Raw genomic sequence first — 15,549 nt, forward strand, 5'->3', positions numbered from 1 at the left:
TTTTGTCCTTTTTAATGATTATCTTAATTCCATACTCTTGCTTCCTTTTCATTTTCTTGTAGAAAAAATGCAAACATAACGCCAAGAACAATAATAATTACCAAAAGGCCCAGGAATATAAAGTGCATAAAGAGAAACCTTACTTTCTAGTAAAGCATAAGAAGTTTCTCTTTTTTTTCTCCTCTAGAAATGCTCTTCTCTTTTAAGACATCCAGACATCTGACCAAAATAGCAGATTCTGTTCTAAGAAGTCTAGCTCTAATTCTGTTGCTTGTACTTTTGAGCTATAAAGGCCAGAAAGATAACAAATGCACCATTTAGTGTTCAACTATTTTATTATCCACAGTCTTACCAACAATAAATGCTATTTAATACCATTATTTAGCTACTGTTCGGCCAAAATTAAATGCCCTTTACATAAAATGCTTTATGCATATTTTCCCTTAGTTTTTGTTACTTTCTATTGTATTTGCATCATGAAATTAGTAAATGTCTTGTGTTATCAGAACATTAGGTTAAAATCTATCCTGCATCTAATATGAGAAGTTAGTTCCAAGAGTCAAATACGACCTTGTGTCTCATTTTGCCAATATGACATTTTTGCAGTTCCTCCTTAAATCAAGGCAATGACCTGCATCACACAATATTCAGAGCAGCACTGAATTTGGATTATGAGTGGCCCCATCATCTACTTCAATCAGAAAACAGGAATTCCATCCAAGAAACATCTGATGTCCTTTCTACCCCTAACTTCTCTGATGCTAGCAATTTGATCAGTGCTATCCCATCCGTGCACCTGTTATCTTGCCTCTAACTCTCCAAAAGCCAAATTCAATGAAATTTTCTTAAAATGAGCTTATGAAGACTAGTTCTCAATCAGTGAAAATGTTTCTAGGAGCCACATAGATTCATCAGAGGTTTGATGTACAATAAAAAATCTTCATTATTTTCATGATTTCCTACATTGACTGATAACTGATGCCTATTAAATAACTGATGCCTATTAAACCCACTTCAGTCTCTGCTTCCAGAGCCCAGCAGCTAGTCTGATAAGTTGGAGAGGGAAAGGGGTAGTGTCTGAGTTAGCATAGCTGGTATTTATTGAGTATTTATACCTGACACCGTGTTCTTTGCTCTGTCTGCATCATCATATATAATCATCAGAACAGGGTGGACATTATTATCCCCATTCTACAAATGATTAAAACCAAGGCTCAAGAAAGTTGACTACCATGTACTGTGAGTGGCAGGCTAAGATTGGCACCCAATTCTCCCTTTATCTGAGCCATCACTCTTAGCCACACCATCGTAATACCCCTCTTCAGTTTCTCTTGTTTTTCTGTCTATAGAGCCATTCAAACTCCAAATAGAAGTGTTGCTTTAAAATAGCCACTGCTTTAGAACTCCCTTGAAGAATCATCCTATTTATTGGGGATGACAATCATTCACAGTCAGCATCTTCAGTCTTTGAAAATGTTTCATTCCAAATCTAACAAAAGAAAAAAAAAATAGATAATCAAGGAGACTTGGGCACTCCTGTGTTGAGCACTTATTTAATTTTTTCTAAGAGAATCAGTGGAAAACATGCTAGTAAAATCACCTAAGTATATAGATTGACTAATCTATTCAGCAAATAGATATTGAGAGTCTATTAAACACCAGGCGAGGGACGCCTGGGTGGCTCAGTGGTTGGACATCTGCCTTCAGCTCAGGGCATGATCCAGGTCCAGGAATCAAGTCCCGCATCAGGCTCCCTATGGGGAGCCCGCTTCTCCCTCTATCTCTCTGCCTCCCTCTGTATGTCTCTCATGAATAAGCAAAAAAATAAAAATCTTAAAAAAAACACCAGACAATATTCTATATATTAAGGAGCCCAAGCAGTGATCAAGCAGTGATTCTGATTGCATGGACTTCCTTTTGGATAGGGAACAAAGAATCTTTGCTCCATGAGGATAGGATAAACTACTTTAGCTAACCAGGCTCTAGAGCAGACATGACCATCCAAACAAAAAACAGCTCCCAGCTATGCTTTTAAGTTAGTGGAAACCATGCTATTACTAATAAATCACAAAAGTTATTTAGAAATGAGCTTGTTAAAAAGAAGAAAGAAAGAAAGAAAGAAAGAAAGAAAGAAAGAAAGAAAGAAAGAAAGAAAGAAAGAAAGAAGAAAGAAAGAAAGAAAGAAGAAAGAAAGAAAGAAAGAAAGAAACGAGCTTGTTCTATTCCCTAAAAACTCTTATTCTTACATGCTACTCTGGCCCTTTGAATTTTTTTTCCAAAAATGTTGAGTGTTACTGAGTAGGCTGTTGAAAACCAAATTGGGAGCATCATCTTAAAAGTTTTCAGAACTGCAGTTGACCAACTCCAGGTAATACATAAAGTTTTTAAAAGTCCCAAGAAGACTCTTTAAAAAGTTGCTCAAGAGAATAGAGGAGCCTCCATCTGAGGCTAGACCAACTGTCCAAAATAGACTTTATCAGTGTTAAAAGGCAATGACTGAAATAAAACATAATAATGGTCCCCCATTGCTTTTCAGTAACCTTATACTATTTGCAAAGGGCTTTTCCACAAATGTTCTTTTTTACTCCTCCCAATCACTTGTAAGATAGGTATTATCATTCCCCCTTTAAGGATAAGAAAGCAAGGATCAAAGACATTACATAACTGGTTAACTTAACAATAGGTCAAATTCTTTTTTTTTTTTTTAAAGATTTTATGTATTTATTCATGAGAGAGAGAGAGAGAGAAAGAGGGGCAGAGACACAGGCAGAGAGAGAGGCAGGCTCCATGCAGGGAGCCTGATGTGGGACTTGATCCTGGGACTCCAGTATCATGCCCTAGGCCAAAGGCAGGCACTCAACCACTGAGCCACCCAGGCAAACAATAGGTCAAATTCTTAATAAATGCCAGAGCCAGCCTTGGACTTGTGATTTCCTAACTGATGGTTTCTCCGTAACTGCCTTGCTGATTTACAGTCATATATTACCAAACCCCAAAACACCCCAAATCAAGTTTCCTATGGAATGGTAGTCTAGAAGTGTTTAAGTGGGCTACAGACACTAGGAGATGTCTGAGAAAAAATGGGAACACTGGGTGTTAGTCCTTAACCTTCAGTTGTTAATCCAAAGGCAAATGTGCTACAGGATTTAGTACCATTGCCAGGCACTGGCCTCTGGAGCCAGTGGCCAGTTGACTTTTAGAACTCCTGTCTCAGTCTTACCAGACATCATATAAAGACTGCATTCAAGCCCTCTATAGCTCTTTCCTGAGATTATCTGTTTAATTCTCATGTGAACATTCCTGATCTTTTGGGTCTGAATATGATTAACGTAGGAACTCTATGGCAGTGATTGTGGCTTACTCTTTATCATCTCACCCCTCCACATACTGCAGATAGGAACTCATTAAAAGGGAGTACCAAGTGGTACATGGTACATTTGGGTGGTACATTTGGTTAAGCATCTGACTCTTGGTTTTGGCACAGGTCATGGTCTCAGGGCCCTGATCTCAGGGTCATGAGATCGAGCCCCATGTTGGGCCCCATGCTCAGCAGAGTCAGCTTGTGAGTCTCTCTCCCACTCCCTGCCCCTTCTGCTTTTGCATGCTCTCTCTCTCTCTCTCTCTCTCTCTCAAATAGATAAATAAATATTTTTTTTAAAAAAAAGGAGTTGCATGGTAATGTTTGTAGGTTTGTTGGTTTTGTGACTACAAACACTCATGTGTGTACCTGTTACTACTTTTAGGTTGGAGAGACGATTGGCATTAGTGAAGAGATTATGGGTCTGACCATCTTGGCTGCTGGGACCTCCATCCCTGATCTTATCACCAGTGTCATAGTGGCCCGGAAGGGACTTGGGGACATGGCTGTGTCCAGCTCTGTTGGAAGCAACATCTTTGACATCACTGTAGGGTGAGTAGAAACAGTCTTGTGAAGGTGCACACACCAGCTCTAATACTGTCTTTGTCTTCTGAGAAGCTGTGAAGACATGACCAGGATCTCTGAGCTCAAAATTAACCAATACCAATAGAAAGTAAACACAGGAAGTACTATTCAATTTCATGAACTCCATTTTTCATTTTCAGAGAACTTAATGAAGAATAAGTTATTCCCAGTTAGGCAGAAACAACATGCCTGCATATGGAGTGGATATTGTAGGAAATACTTTAAGAATTTTGCTTATATAATGGCATTGGCTAGAAGTTAAGAATATTTAGTATTCAGGTATGATGGAGATGCTGTAGACTTTTACTGTATTTTTTCCATATTCTTATTCTAATTAAAGTCCCTACCAGCCTCGGGTGAGATTTTGGATCATAAAACAGATTGGAACAAACATAGGCCCAGCAAAAATATCCCATCTCCTTCCTTGGAAATTGCTGGCAGGTTTGGCATTATCATGTATGTATGCTGGTAAAGATATTCTAGGTTTTTTGAAAGCCAGAAGATAAGATCTATTCTTACAATTGAGCAAACTCGAGTTCTCAATATGAATAATCTCTAAAGTGGATCAGACTGGGGTGGGATGCTATTACTTCTGTCATTTCATTTAACGTGTCAGAAGTAAAAGTAGTCTGCTAAATAACCTGAATGAGAACCCCTGAGAAAGTAAGACATGGGATGTTATGCTTATGTTCCCAGAGCTGAGCTCTTGACACTTAAATTTAGAAACTAAGATGGATCTACTTTCTCACTGAAAATCTTGAATATTATTCTCTCTTGTACCTTGGTGTTACCTATGTTTCTTCATTCAGTGTATCCTTTGTGTATTAGATGTACATTTTCATCCATTTAGGCCATACAGTAATCCTATGGCTTAAGTATTTTTTTAAGATTTTATTTATTTATTTTTTTTTTTTTTAAGATTTTATTTATTTATTCATGAGAGACACACAGAAAGAGGCAGAGATATAAGCAAAGGGAGAAATAGGCTCCGCACAGGAAGCCTGATGTGGGACTCAATCCCAGAACCCTGGGATCATGACCTGAGCCAAAGGCAGACACTCAACCACTGAGCCACTCAGGTGCCCCATGACTAAGTATTATGATCCCCATTTTTCAGATAAGGAAACTGAAGGGCACAGAGTTCACAAAAGTAGTAAGAGATGGCTGGGATTTGGACAGAGTCTGTGCTTTCCACGACAACACCCTCCACACAAACCCTGCCCTGAGCTCCCACCATCTTAACCACCTTTGAATTCTAAAGATTCCCTCTCCAGCCATACTTCCTTCCTTCTCAGGCCCCTCTCACTCAAGATTCCTCCCTGCTTGTCTTTCTGGAAAATTCCCAATTTACCCTCCCAATGTCAAATCCCAGCTTCTCTGATTCCCTTGGGCCTAACTAGGGGTTCTTGCTCCTGTAGACACTCTGCAGATGGTGTTCTTGTCATGGTCATGTTTATCAGTCTGCCCACTAGACTGTAAACTACTCAAGAGCAACAGCTTCCTGAAGCCTAAAACAATGCCTAATGCATGGTGGCACCTTGACAAATGTTTGTAGACTGAATGAATGAATGTATGAATGAATGCCTTAAAAGATGCCTGTTTCAAAGGAAGGGTATCTTTAGTAGAAACTGTTTTCTCAGTTGCACTGCTTACACATTTAGAGTAGTTTTCTTGGTCAGTCTCTTGTGAAAAAAGGAAAACAAAATGTGCTATGGTATAAAGAGAGAAAATCCTACAAGTTGGGAAGAATTATAAGACCTCTTTGTCAAAAAAAAAGACCTCTTTGTCCTGTTTTTTAAAAATAAATATTCTAGGGAATTACAAGATGCTTTTTCGTTCACTGTTCTTAAATTGCATATATAGGAACAGGTTAAATGAAAGTTTACAGAAAAATAACCCCTAACCCTACCACCCAAAAGCAACATTTAATTTTTGTATGTTGTCTTCCAAATATCTTTTGGAGGTCTTTTGTTTTTCCACTTTAAAGCCATTTATGTGTGGCAAAAAATAGGCATCTATTAGTAAAGTAGTAAATCAACTATTTTTCTGAGTTCCTTTATAACTCTCATAATTAACATTTTATCACTTCAAAATATTTCATCCCATTGCTTTTCAGTTTAGCCATTATTTTTTATATTTTTCCAATTTTCTGCTATTATGGGGGTTTCGATGAAGACCTTAATGCAGAAAACCTCCACTTTTAATTATTTTTTTAGGGTAAATTCCTTCAAGAAATGTTAATGAATTAGAAGCTATAAGCATTTTAATGGCTACTGATGCATATTTTTCGAAAAGGTCTTCCTCAAGAGTTTATGCCAATTGACGAACTTGTTAGCAATATATTGAGTATAAAAGATATTTCATTGTCTCGCTGGCATTCTTTTTGTTGATAATATTAATACATACTCAGGTAAAAGATTTAGAAAATACATATAAAGCATAAATAAAAATATATGATAATCCACCGTCCTGTTTAAGTTCATATATAGTTTACATTATTGAAATTACATTGCTATTTTTACATGTATCCTTCATTTTAACTGTAGAATTATATCATGAGTATTTGCCTATATCATTATAAGCTTATGATTTTTAATGGCTACATAACATTACCTCAACTTCAAAGTTTGCTACTTAACTAGCTTTTTATTAGAGATTAAGGTATCCCCAATTTTTCACTACTCAAAGTAACACTGACATGATCATTTTTCTGAATAAAGTTACATTTGCAAGTATTATATGTATATATATAATATATATATTTTATATATATATTATATATATATCAATTATTTATTTATTTTAGAGAGAGAGCAAGTGAGCATGAGCAGGGAAGGGGCGGGGTGGGGGAGAATTCCCAGCAGACTCCACACACAGAGCAGAGCCCAACCTGAGGATCGATCTCATGATCCTGAGATCATAACCCCAGTTGAAATCAAGAGCTGGATGCCTTTTCAGCTATGCCACCCAGACACCCCAACATTTCAAATACTTCTTATGCTTGATCCCTGAAAAATAGAATTGATAAATCAAAAGGCACCAAAAAAAAGTAATTTTTTCCTACAAAGAGTTTTTCCTTATTTGTAGTGCCATCCAGCACAACTTCATATAGCAAACTTCATATAGCACAACCTCATACCTGTATTGGTTACCAAGCAGTTGCATCAATCACTTCAGTTTGGCACAGGTCAAATACGTAACGAGATGGGGCCTGCATGTGCCAGGTCCTGGATATTCAAAGATGTAGAACTCAGGAGCTCTTCCTTCACATGCTCCCTCTGGCAGAGGAGACCAGCTATGTAAACTCACTACCCGTTTCACCTCATTATTTCTCTCAAGCTATTTGCTTTTCTTTGGAGAGCTTTGTGCTTCAAAAGAGCACCTCTTCTTCCCCACCCCTGAGGTCAGGCCAAAACTGAATCTCCCCTAGCCAAAGGCTAAGACTCTGCAGAAGCCGCATCCAGCTGGGTGGCTGGGTCTATGTTTCCCCAGCCAATGTTCGATCATTAGGCTCGATGGGTAGGACCGCGTCTCACCCAGCCCCTTGGAGGTGCATGGGCCATGTGAGTCATGTGTTTCCAGCTGCTCAGAGTCCTAACTCACCCCTAGGATGCAGCTAACGGTTAGCTTTTCTGATATCTTCCATTGTCGCCACTCTGGATAGAAAACAAAAGATGTTACCAGATTTTTAAAAAGTCAAATGCAACGGGAGGGGACAGGTATAAAAATACATAGTAAAGTTTTTTAAATCACATTACAAATGTAAGACCCTGTCTTGTCAAATTTTTCAGGAAGCCCAATTTTTAGTCAAAAGATTATCCCATCTTTTCCGAAATAAATCTCAGACAGCTATATGGTACCAGGTATCATTTATCATCTCTGGCCAGTAGATTGTGCATTAAATTATGGCTATTCTCCATCTCCATTCCTAAAAATAATGTTGCCATTTTCACCACTGATTTCTATGCCTTTTCTCCATTTGTCTGCTCCTTCTCCTGCCCTGAACAAATCGTCCAGTTCACCTTTTAAGGGCTGGGTGCCACATTTGAATTCAACTTGGAAAGCACACAATAATTTCAAATCACATTCAGAAATCACCCCACAATGATCATATCAGTCTTTTCAGGAACCAGGGTGGCTCAGTTGGATAAGCGTCTGACTCTTGGTTTTGGCTCAGGTCACGATCTCAGGGTCATTGGATCAAGCCCAGCAGTGGGCTCCATGCTTACTGTGTAGTCTGCTTAAGACTCTCTCTCCCTCTCTTTCTCTCTCTCTCAAATAAATAAATGAATGAACTCAAATCACCTGCAGTGGTCCCAGCTTTGATCTTACTCAACCATAGAACAAATTCTTTCTTTTCCCTAATTGAGTCAGGAAATAGATAAAAGTTTTTGAAGTTCACCTGACTTCCTTTTGTGATTTCCTGAGCCGACCACGCATGAGTCATAACAAACTTAACCAGACACCCTCCTCAGATTATAGATTCCAAGAAGCTGATGCTATGCCATATGCCTCCTCCAACATGTCTGACTGCTCCCCCATCTATCCTTCACAGGCTCCCACTGCCCTGGCTCCTATACACCATTATTCACAGATTCCAACCAGTGGCTGTCAGCAGCAATGGCCTCTTCTGTGCCATCGTCCTCCTCTTCATCATGCTGCTCTTCGTCATCCTCTCCATTGCCCTCTGCAAATGGCGGATGAACAAAGTGCTGGGCTTCATCATGTTCGGCCTCTACTTTGTGTTCCTGGTGGTCAGTGTCCTCCTAGAAGACAGAATTCTTGTGTGCCCTGTCTCCATCTAATAGGAAAAGCCATATCTTGAACTAACAGCATGGATGGTCCCTCCCCGCCCTGGGTTCTAGGCTCCTTGACCTCTCCAAAAGAGGCTGCTGACACACAGCCATGGACATTTCAAAGTGTCCCTCCTTGGCGGATTTGAGGATGGATGGATTTGCACTGGGCCCACTCATTTCACAAGCTGCTGCCAACCTTGCCTACTGAAACAGCTTCATGCAAGAGACCACGCAAGAGCCGTTCATTTGGGGCTTCTCTCCATTCACCACTGACAGGTACTCCTCGCTGGTCGGAGGTACATTCATTGTAATGATGCAAACAATGACAAAGGCTCTCTCTATATATACATACAAAATATACAAATTATAAATAGATGCACATGAACACACCCCTGCCTGTTCCTGTATTATACCTCTCCTTTCATATCTATAGAGTAATACATACCTGTATACAAAAACAAAGAAAAATTTTATATATATATATATATATATAAAATCAACACACACACATATATATAAATACAAATGCATCTTTTCAGGGATAGCTCTAGTATATTTATAGCACCTATTTGAAGAGGGGCATCACCTCCAGTCTGAGCTTTAACTCTTAAGTGCAAGAGGTAAACTAATAGAATCATTGCGGTGACCTTCAGCCTACTTTGGACTTATCAGGATCCTGCCTGGTAAGATGGTTACCTTAGAGAGATATGTTGCAGGAGGGAGGGCTTGGTAGAGAGGGTCTATAGGGACTCTGAGCTGAGACCTCCAAAACATTCCCACCAGCCAAACAGTGAAGACTATCTGCCCATCCCCACCAGGGCACACTGGCCAAAACCCATGCAGTTACTTGGAACAGACAGAGGTAAAACCCAGGCTGTGTGGATATTGCTTTGAGGGCAGGAGAGAGGTGACCAGGGTTTGGGTTTTTTGAAGTTTTTTTAATATATTGCCCCAGCATGCAAGTAGAAAAATATAACTGCACACCAGATTAGTGCTGTGCTCTTCTAGGACAATGAGACTATATAAACTGAACCTATATTGTCCTAATGCATGTCCCATTATCATCCAAAAAGGTGGGGGGCAAGTCTAACTGTGATTGTCGTTTAGGCATGTTTTGATGCTAAGGGCTCACATATAATCAAAATGCCTGCCAAGGGAGCCTGTGGTATGTAACAAGAAATATCATCCAGTAGAGGGGCTCAGTGGAACTTGCCACCTAATGGGAACATAAGGGCATAGTTCTTTAAAGCACCTTCCAATGTGGTTCATAAAGGGCTTCCGTGTCTAAAGAAATCATTATTCCTCCAATAGAACTAAACTGATTTTGATCAATACTGCTTGGGTTGAGGCAGCTTAGAGATGTTTGGAAAGGCATCTATATACTCAGCGCACCCGGGAAGGTTTCTGATTCCAATGTCTAGTGGTGCCAGGACCAGGATTTGGCTAAAGCCCATGCAAAATCTGTGTCTCTCCTTCCATCGGGACCCCAAAGAGGACTCTTCTGAGTCTACTGAAAAACCTCTTCACACCTGGCCTCCAGCCAGTCTTTCCAAGGTTTTGATCTCCTGATTTTGCTTAGCATTCTTGTGACATTTTCATTTCATTCCTTCTCCCAAATTCTGTTTGACGCCTTGTAGGACTTCCCAGGTCTATGTCAATAGAAATTAAAACCATCAGGGGGAACAAAAGGCAAACTAAATTGATGAAAAAATAGTTTCTCCTCTCCCCAAGTCATGCTTTCCTTACAGTCAGTTGAAAAAGTAAATAGAGGATGGCCCACAATCCTGTATCCATCTTCCATCTAAGTCAGCACACACCACATATGGGGGACAATACGGTGTGTGTTCTCATATCCAGTCTATCATGTCCCTAACGCCTGCTGTGATTCTGTTGTGGGCACATACCTCCTAACATAGGGAGACAGGGTGCACAACTGACAATTAAATAGAGGGGAAGGGAGACCTGACAGCCCCAGCTCGAGCTCAGTGTTCCTTCCACATAACCTCAGCTCACTCCACAGAGCATGGCAGTAGCAGGCAGTGCCCATCACAGCTCTTCACCCACAAGCAGAAGGCACAGGAAATCAAGATGCGGCCACACAGGAGGCAAGCCCTCCAGTCTCTCCAACTCGGCCAAGTCGGGTTTTCAGTTGTGTGAGAAAAGCCCACGTCAAGGGCAGGATGTGTTGAGGCAAGAACACACATCTGTGCTACTTCTTTAGAGCCAAAGAGAATGTAAGTGAATTTCTTGCTGAAACCTCTGGCTGTTTTCCCTGCGCATTACTTAAAGGGGAGCAAACTGGGTTATTGCGTGAATATTATTGGTGGGTCTGCTGTTTGAATAGGTGACCGTCACCCCACTACAGATATATGAAACCAAAAAGGATGAGGGAGGCCCACTGCACCCCTGTTCTTGTTGCAGCACTTGCTTATGCTCCCCTGTCTCATTCTTTCCCCGTCACTCCCAGCTCACAGTGAAGACCCATCCAAGCAGCCACAGAGCATTTTACTTGCCTTGGGAGCTCCACTTCATAGGAAGTATTGTGGTTATTAATCAGAAGCTGTACTTGAGGAGACAGGCCGTCAGAGTCCATCCCCACCCCGGGGTGTGCTCCGAGCACGAGGTACGGAGCAGTATTCCCCGGCTGCCTGGTATGCAGTCGCCTTCTCCTGCCACGGCTTGCCCAATATGTGTCTGGGAGGGGATGTGTTGGGCTAGGGGGAGTCCAGAGAGCAGTGTGTGGAATGCAACAGTGGACCTTGAAAAGCATTCAAATCACTAACATAATTTATAAGAAAGAACTTTCCTGAGCAGCAGCATCTCTAACACTTGCCCTGCATGCCCGTGTACGTGCATAGATACCTGTAGATCTTTATACCAGATTTCTAGGCACACACACACTTACAGCATCACCCTTGACCCAGTCACCTTCAGGATTCAAAAGCAGGGCACATCAAATTTGTCATAATGAAGGAAAAGAAAAGTCACCCACACCGACAACTGAAGGGACCTCGTAGGTTTTTTTCTGTACATGTGTACATACAGGCCTACACATACGCCCCCACGCCATATACCTTCCCACTCCAAGAGTCGAGTTACAGCCTATGGAAATGGCCAGCCATAGCCCTAATGCTGACATACAAGCAAAGAATACACAGCAGAAAAACTTAGACTGTAGATATTCTCTGCTTTCTTGTAGCAGGGCATATAAAGGAATATCAAAAATTCTAGAACCACCTTCTTATTTCTCAATCTAAAATAAACAAGCCGTGCCCAAGTGGTTCCATGCAGTCACAGCAAACCAAGCAGGTCTTGCTTGCTGTCACCTTGCCTACTGTCGCTCAAGGCAGCCTCCGCACAAGAGAGCGACCTGGCTCAAACCAAGAATGCCTAAATAGAACCTTCTAAGCTGCATCTGGAAATGCCCGTGCTGGGTCCAGCCACCTTCTGAACCTGACTAGATCCTGCAGAATTGAAGTTGGAGCTGAGATGCATCTATGCAGTCCTCCAGGACCTAAGCCGAGCCCAACAGGGGCAGAGCAGGAAGATGCTGTATATGTGCACAGACTAGAGGGCAGGGCTATTCATCAGTTCAGCAGATGTAACAGACTATCCAGAGACTTGCCCAGAAGATTATCAAAAGAGGCAGGCACGGATTCATATTCAGGGAAAAATGCTTTGTCAGGCTTCTAACAGGTGCCACCTGACAGGGGCCAGTATAATTTATTTTCTAGGAAAGACATGAATCAGGTGGTTTGGAGGCCTTTCAGCAAAACACAGCTGCCTCGCTGATGAGACATTTGATAATATTAATGTACATCCCTTCCTGGGCAAGGAGAAAGTTGGCAAACTCCCCACCAATGCTCACAGCTTTTAAACTCCTCCATAACAGGAAGATGGGAGATGAGCCGTAAAGGGAGCCCCCTCCTTTCCTGGCCACCTTAGCAGAAAACTGACCAAGCAAATGGCAAAAGTTAGAGCTGCTGGCCAGAGACAAGGTTGGAGAAGAAGCGACGTCTGTTCGATGCTCTGCTGAGATCTTCAGGTCGGAATAAGGGACAGGAGTCTGATGACCTATCTGAATACAAGCATTTTGCAAAACTTCAATATGCCTTCTTCCCTGCCCCTGCCAACACACACACACACCCCAGATGATGCCATGCTTCCTCGCACAGGACAGATTGGTACTACAGTAATTAAGTGGCCATATTAGAAGTGGCAGCTCAATTCCAGAAGAAATAAAGGGAAAACGTCCTCAGGGTGATTTCTGGGGAAATCATCTAACTCCTGAAGGCTTGACATAAAAGCTTAATGCTCATTCTTGCTAAGCCAGATCTCACATAACCACCTCGCTTAATATTTTTAAAAGCCACATCCTCCGCAATATTGTCTTTAATTAGTAAGGGCTTGGCCATTAAAAGAGAATTAGTGGAGGGGGGGGGAGGAATGAAGCATAAGGAAAAGGAAGAAAAAAAAATGTATTCACTTTGACTCTGAGTCCCAAGAAACCAAGTGTCACATTGATATATATCCCCATGTAGTTTAAAACAATGACAAATTTCAGGCTTTTCCAACCAATTATAAGAACCTGCATAGGGTCCCAGATAAAAATATCTTCCCCTCTCTAGAAGGCTTTGGGAAGGAAAAGTAATGTGCCCCCGGCCCACTACTTCAGCTTAGCTCCTCCCTGTCTCTTGGCGTATCTTTGTTATTTTCACAGCTTCACATTCTTTGAACTATGTAGCAAACAAGAAAAGCAATAAAGGACACGCTCACCACTCCATTTCTTATCCTTACAACATCACAACGTTGTTGTTGTTGTTGTTGTTGTTGTTGTTGTTGTTGTTGTTGTTTCACTTCACTGGGAGCTTTGAAACTGCTCAGGTTGCGGCCTGTGACCGCCAGGAGAACGTAGGCATCTGTAGAAAGCAGAGGAGCACTCATGGAAAGTAACACATCTTCCCACCCAGACACCCGCCTCCAAACACTGTCTGCGCTGCCACTTTCCAGGCTTTCCGCACCCCTGGGGGACCAGCCTTGCTCAGAACCACTTGCATTCCACAGTGGTCTTTCATCTGTGTGGCGAAAGTTTCCTTTAAAAACAGCAAGAGAGAGCTAAAAATGATAAGTGGATCCAGTCGGCCAGTTCTTTTAGAGACAAAAAAGACCTTGTAATTACTGCTGGAGAGAAAACTCTGTTCAAATTAGTTGTAGAAGGGGCACTGCATGGATCCCCAAATTATGCCAGAGCACTTTCACTAGATGATTGATTGCCGGACTGGAAAACCTTACAGAATTAAAAAAAAAAAAAAAAAAAAAACAGATGAATACCCAAGTCTGAAAGGGTGCCATAGAATTTGTGTTGAGTTTGCCAAAGGTTTAATTCTGTTGAGACAGGTCGTCCAACCTATCACCCTAATCAAAAGGACAGTTCTTTTGTAGGTGAGGGGTCCTGGCATAGGGGTTCCTGATGGAACCAGGTTTCATCAAGTATTAACATTAACAACCAGCAGGTTTACCCTAGCCCAACAAGTTGGTGACTTTACCTGTGTCTTTTTGGGAGACGGAAAAGAACTGGGTCTGGGCACTCTTCACTATGTGCCTCTCACATCATTGGGAGTCCCCACTATGTGACCCTTTATCTGTTTTCATCAAAACTATCTTTAGAGCTTTATTTCAGAGTCCTTTTTTCCTAACCCTCTTAATTCTTCTAGTTCTTCTCTACTCAGCGTTTTTACCTGCTTTATGTTGCTCCTAAATTATAGAACCCTATGACTCATCATGACACAGGTCAGTCTGAAGAGGGCTGAATTACAGTCTCAAACCTATTGCTTTGCTCCCTTTTGCTGAACTTCTCTGTTGCTCTTACTTTTACAAAGTCACACTACATTGCTAATTCACATTCATTTTCTGTACCCTATCACTCCTGATCTCTTCTCCAAGACATTTAGCTAAAGTGGGTGCACCTCTCAGCCTGCCCCAGTGCATTTGATTCACCATTTTGCCTACTATGAGCCACTCTCCACTTGGCCTCTTTGAGTCTCCATCTGTTTATTTCTAGGGCCGCTTCCAGTTTTCAAGTCCAGGTTGGACTCAGCGCTTTCTCCCTTTCCAGATTCTGCTTGCTCTTGGCCAGTCTACTGAGCATTTGTCCACCACTTCATTAATGTGAATATTCAAAAACACTGGGCCCATGCTCCCAAAAATTTCTGTTTCATGTCTTTGGCAATTTCTCAGGGGGAAAAAAATCCCTCCTGATTGCTACTGCAATGTGAACAGAGTTCACATTCATAAAAGAGTAGAGTCACAGAAATACCTTTAGAGTTTAGAGCACCAGTAGGCCTTGGTGCAACAGCACTAACAGGCGTTTATCCAGGGGTGAAAAGTTTGAACACAGGGTGTGGCATAATCATGAGGCCTGGTGAAGTCAAGTTCATAGACTTCATTTTTACTGTCATAATTCCACGCTCACAAAGAATCAGAGTGGGGGAGACACCACTAGAGATCATTCAGAAACTCTACTTGCTTTGATATACCAAAAGGAATTCATGTTTTCACTTACATAGGAAATAGGGGAAATGTTGGTCCTCTTCTTATCACCCAGTATTGTAGTGTATTTCCTTCCTTGGGTACTAGGTTGGATAGGAATTGTGTGGCTGTAGATTGGGTCCTGGCCCAGGAAAGTGGGCTACAGTTCAGCAAAAGCACAGGAATTTGGTTCTGCATTCTCACGTATTGGGCTGCATGTTCCTTTATAATGGATCCGTAAGTAACAAAGGCCTTGGGACTGACAGTTCTCTTAAACAGTGA

At 41.4% G+C, this 15,549-nt stretch overlaps 1 protein-coding gene across 4 annotated transcripts in view; it reads left to right on the top strand.

The window, feature by feature from the left end:
• Positions 1–9,207, top strand: part of SLC24A2 (solute carrier family 24 member 2) — a 235,468-nt gene extending 226,261 nt beyond the window's left edge. For all 4 annotated transcript variants that reach the window (XM_026001461.2, XM_026001462.2, XM_072728182.1 and 1 more), the window contains 2 exons: positions 3,744–3,910; positions 8,499–9,207. In XM_026001461.2, the coding sequence (XP_025857246.1) occupies positions 3,744–3,910; positions 8,499–8,748 (417 nt within the window). In that variant the 3' untranslated portion in view covers positions 8,749–9,207. The remainder of the gene's footprint in view (positions 1–3,743; positions 3,911–8,498) is intronic.
• The last annotated feature ends 6,342 nt before the right edge of the window (positions 9,208–15,549 follow it).

The sequence above is a fragment of the Vulpes vulpes genome, chromosome 12, assembly GCF_048418805.1.
Source record: "Vulpes vulpes isolate BD-2025 chromosome 12, VulVul3, whole genome shotgun sequence".
Classification (NCBI taxonomy): domain Eukaryota; kingdom Metazoa; phylum Chordata; class Mammalia; order Carnivora; family Canidae; genus Vulpes; species Vulpes vulpes.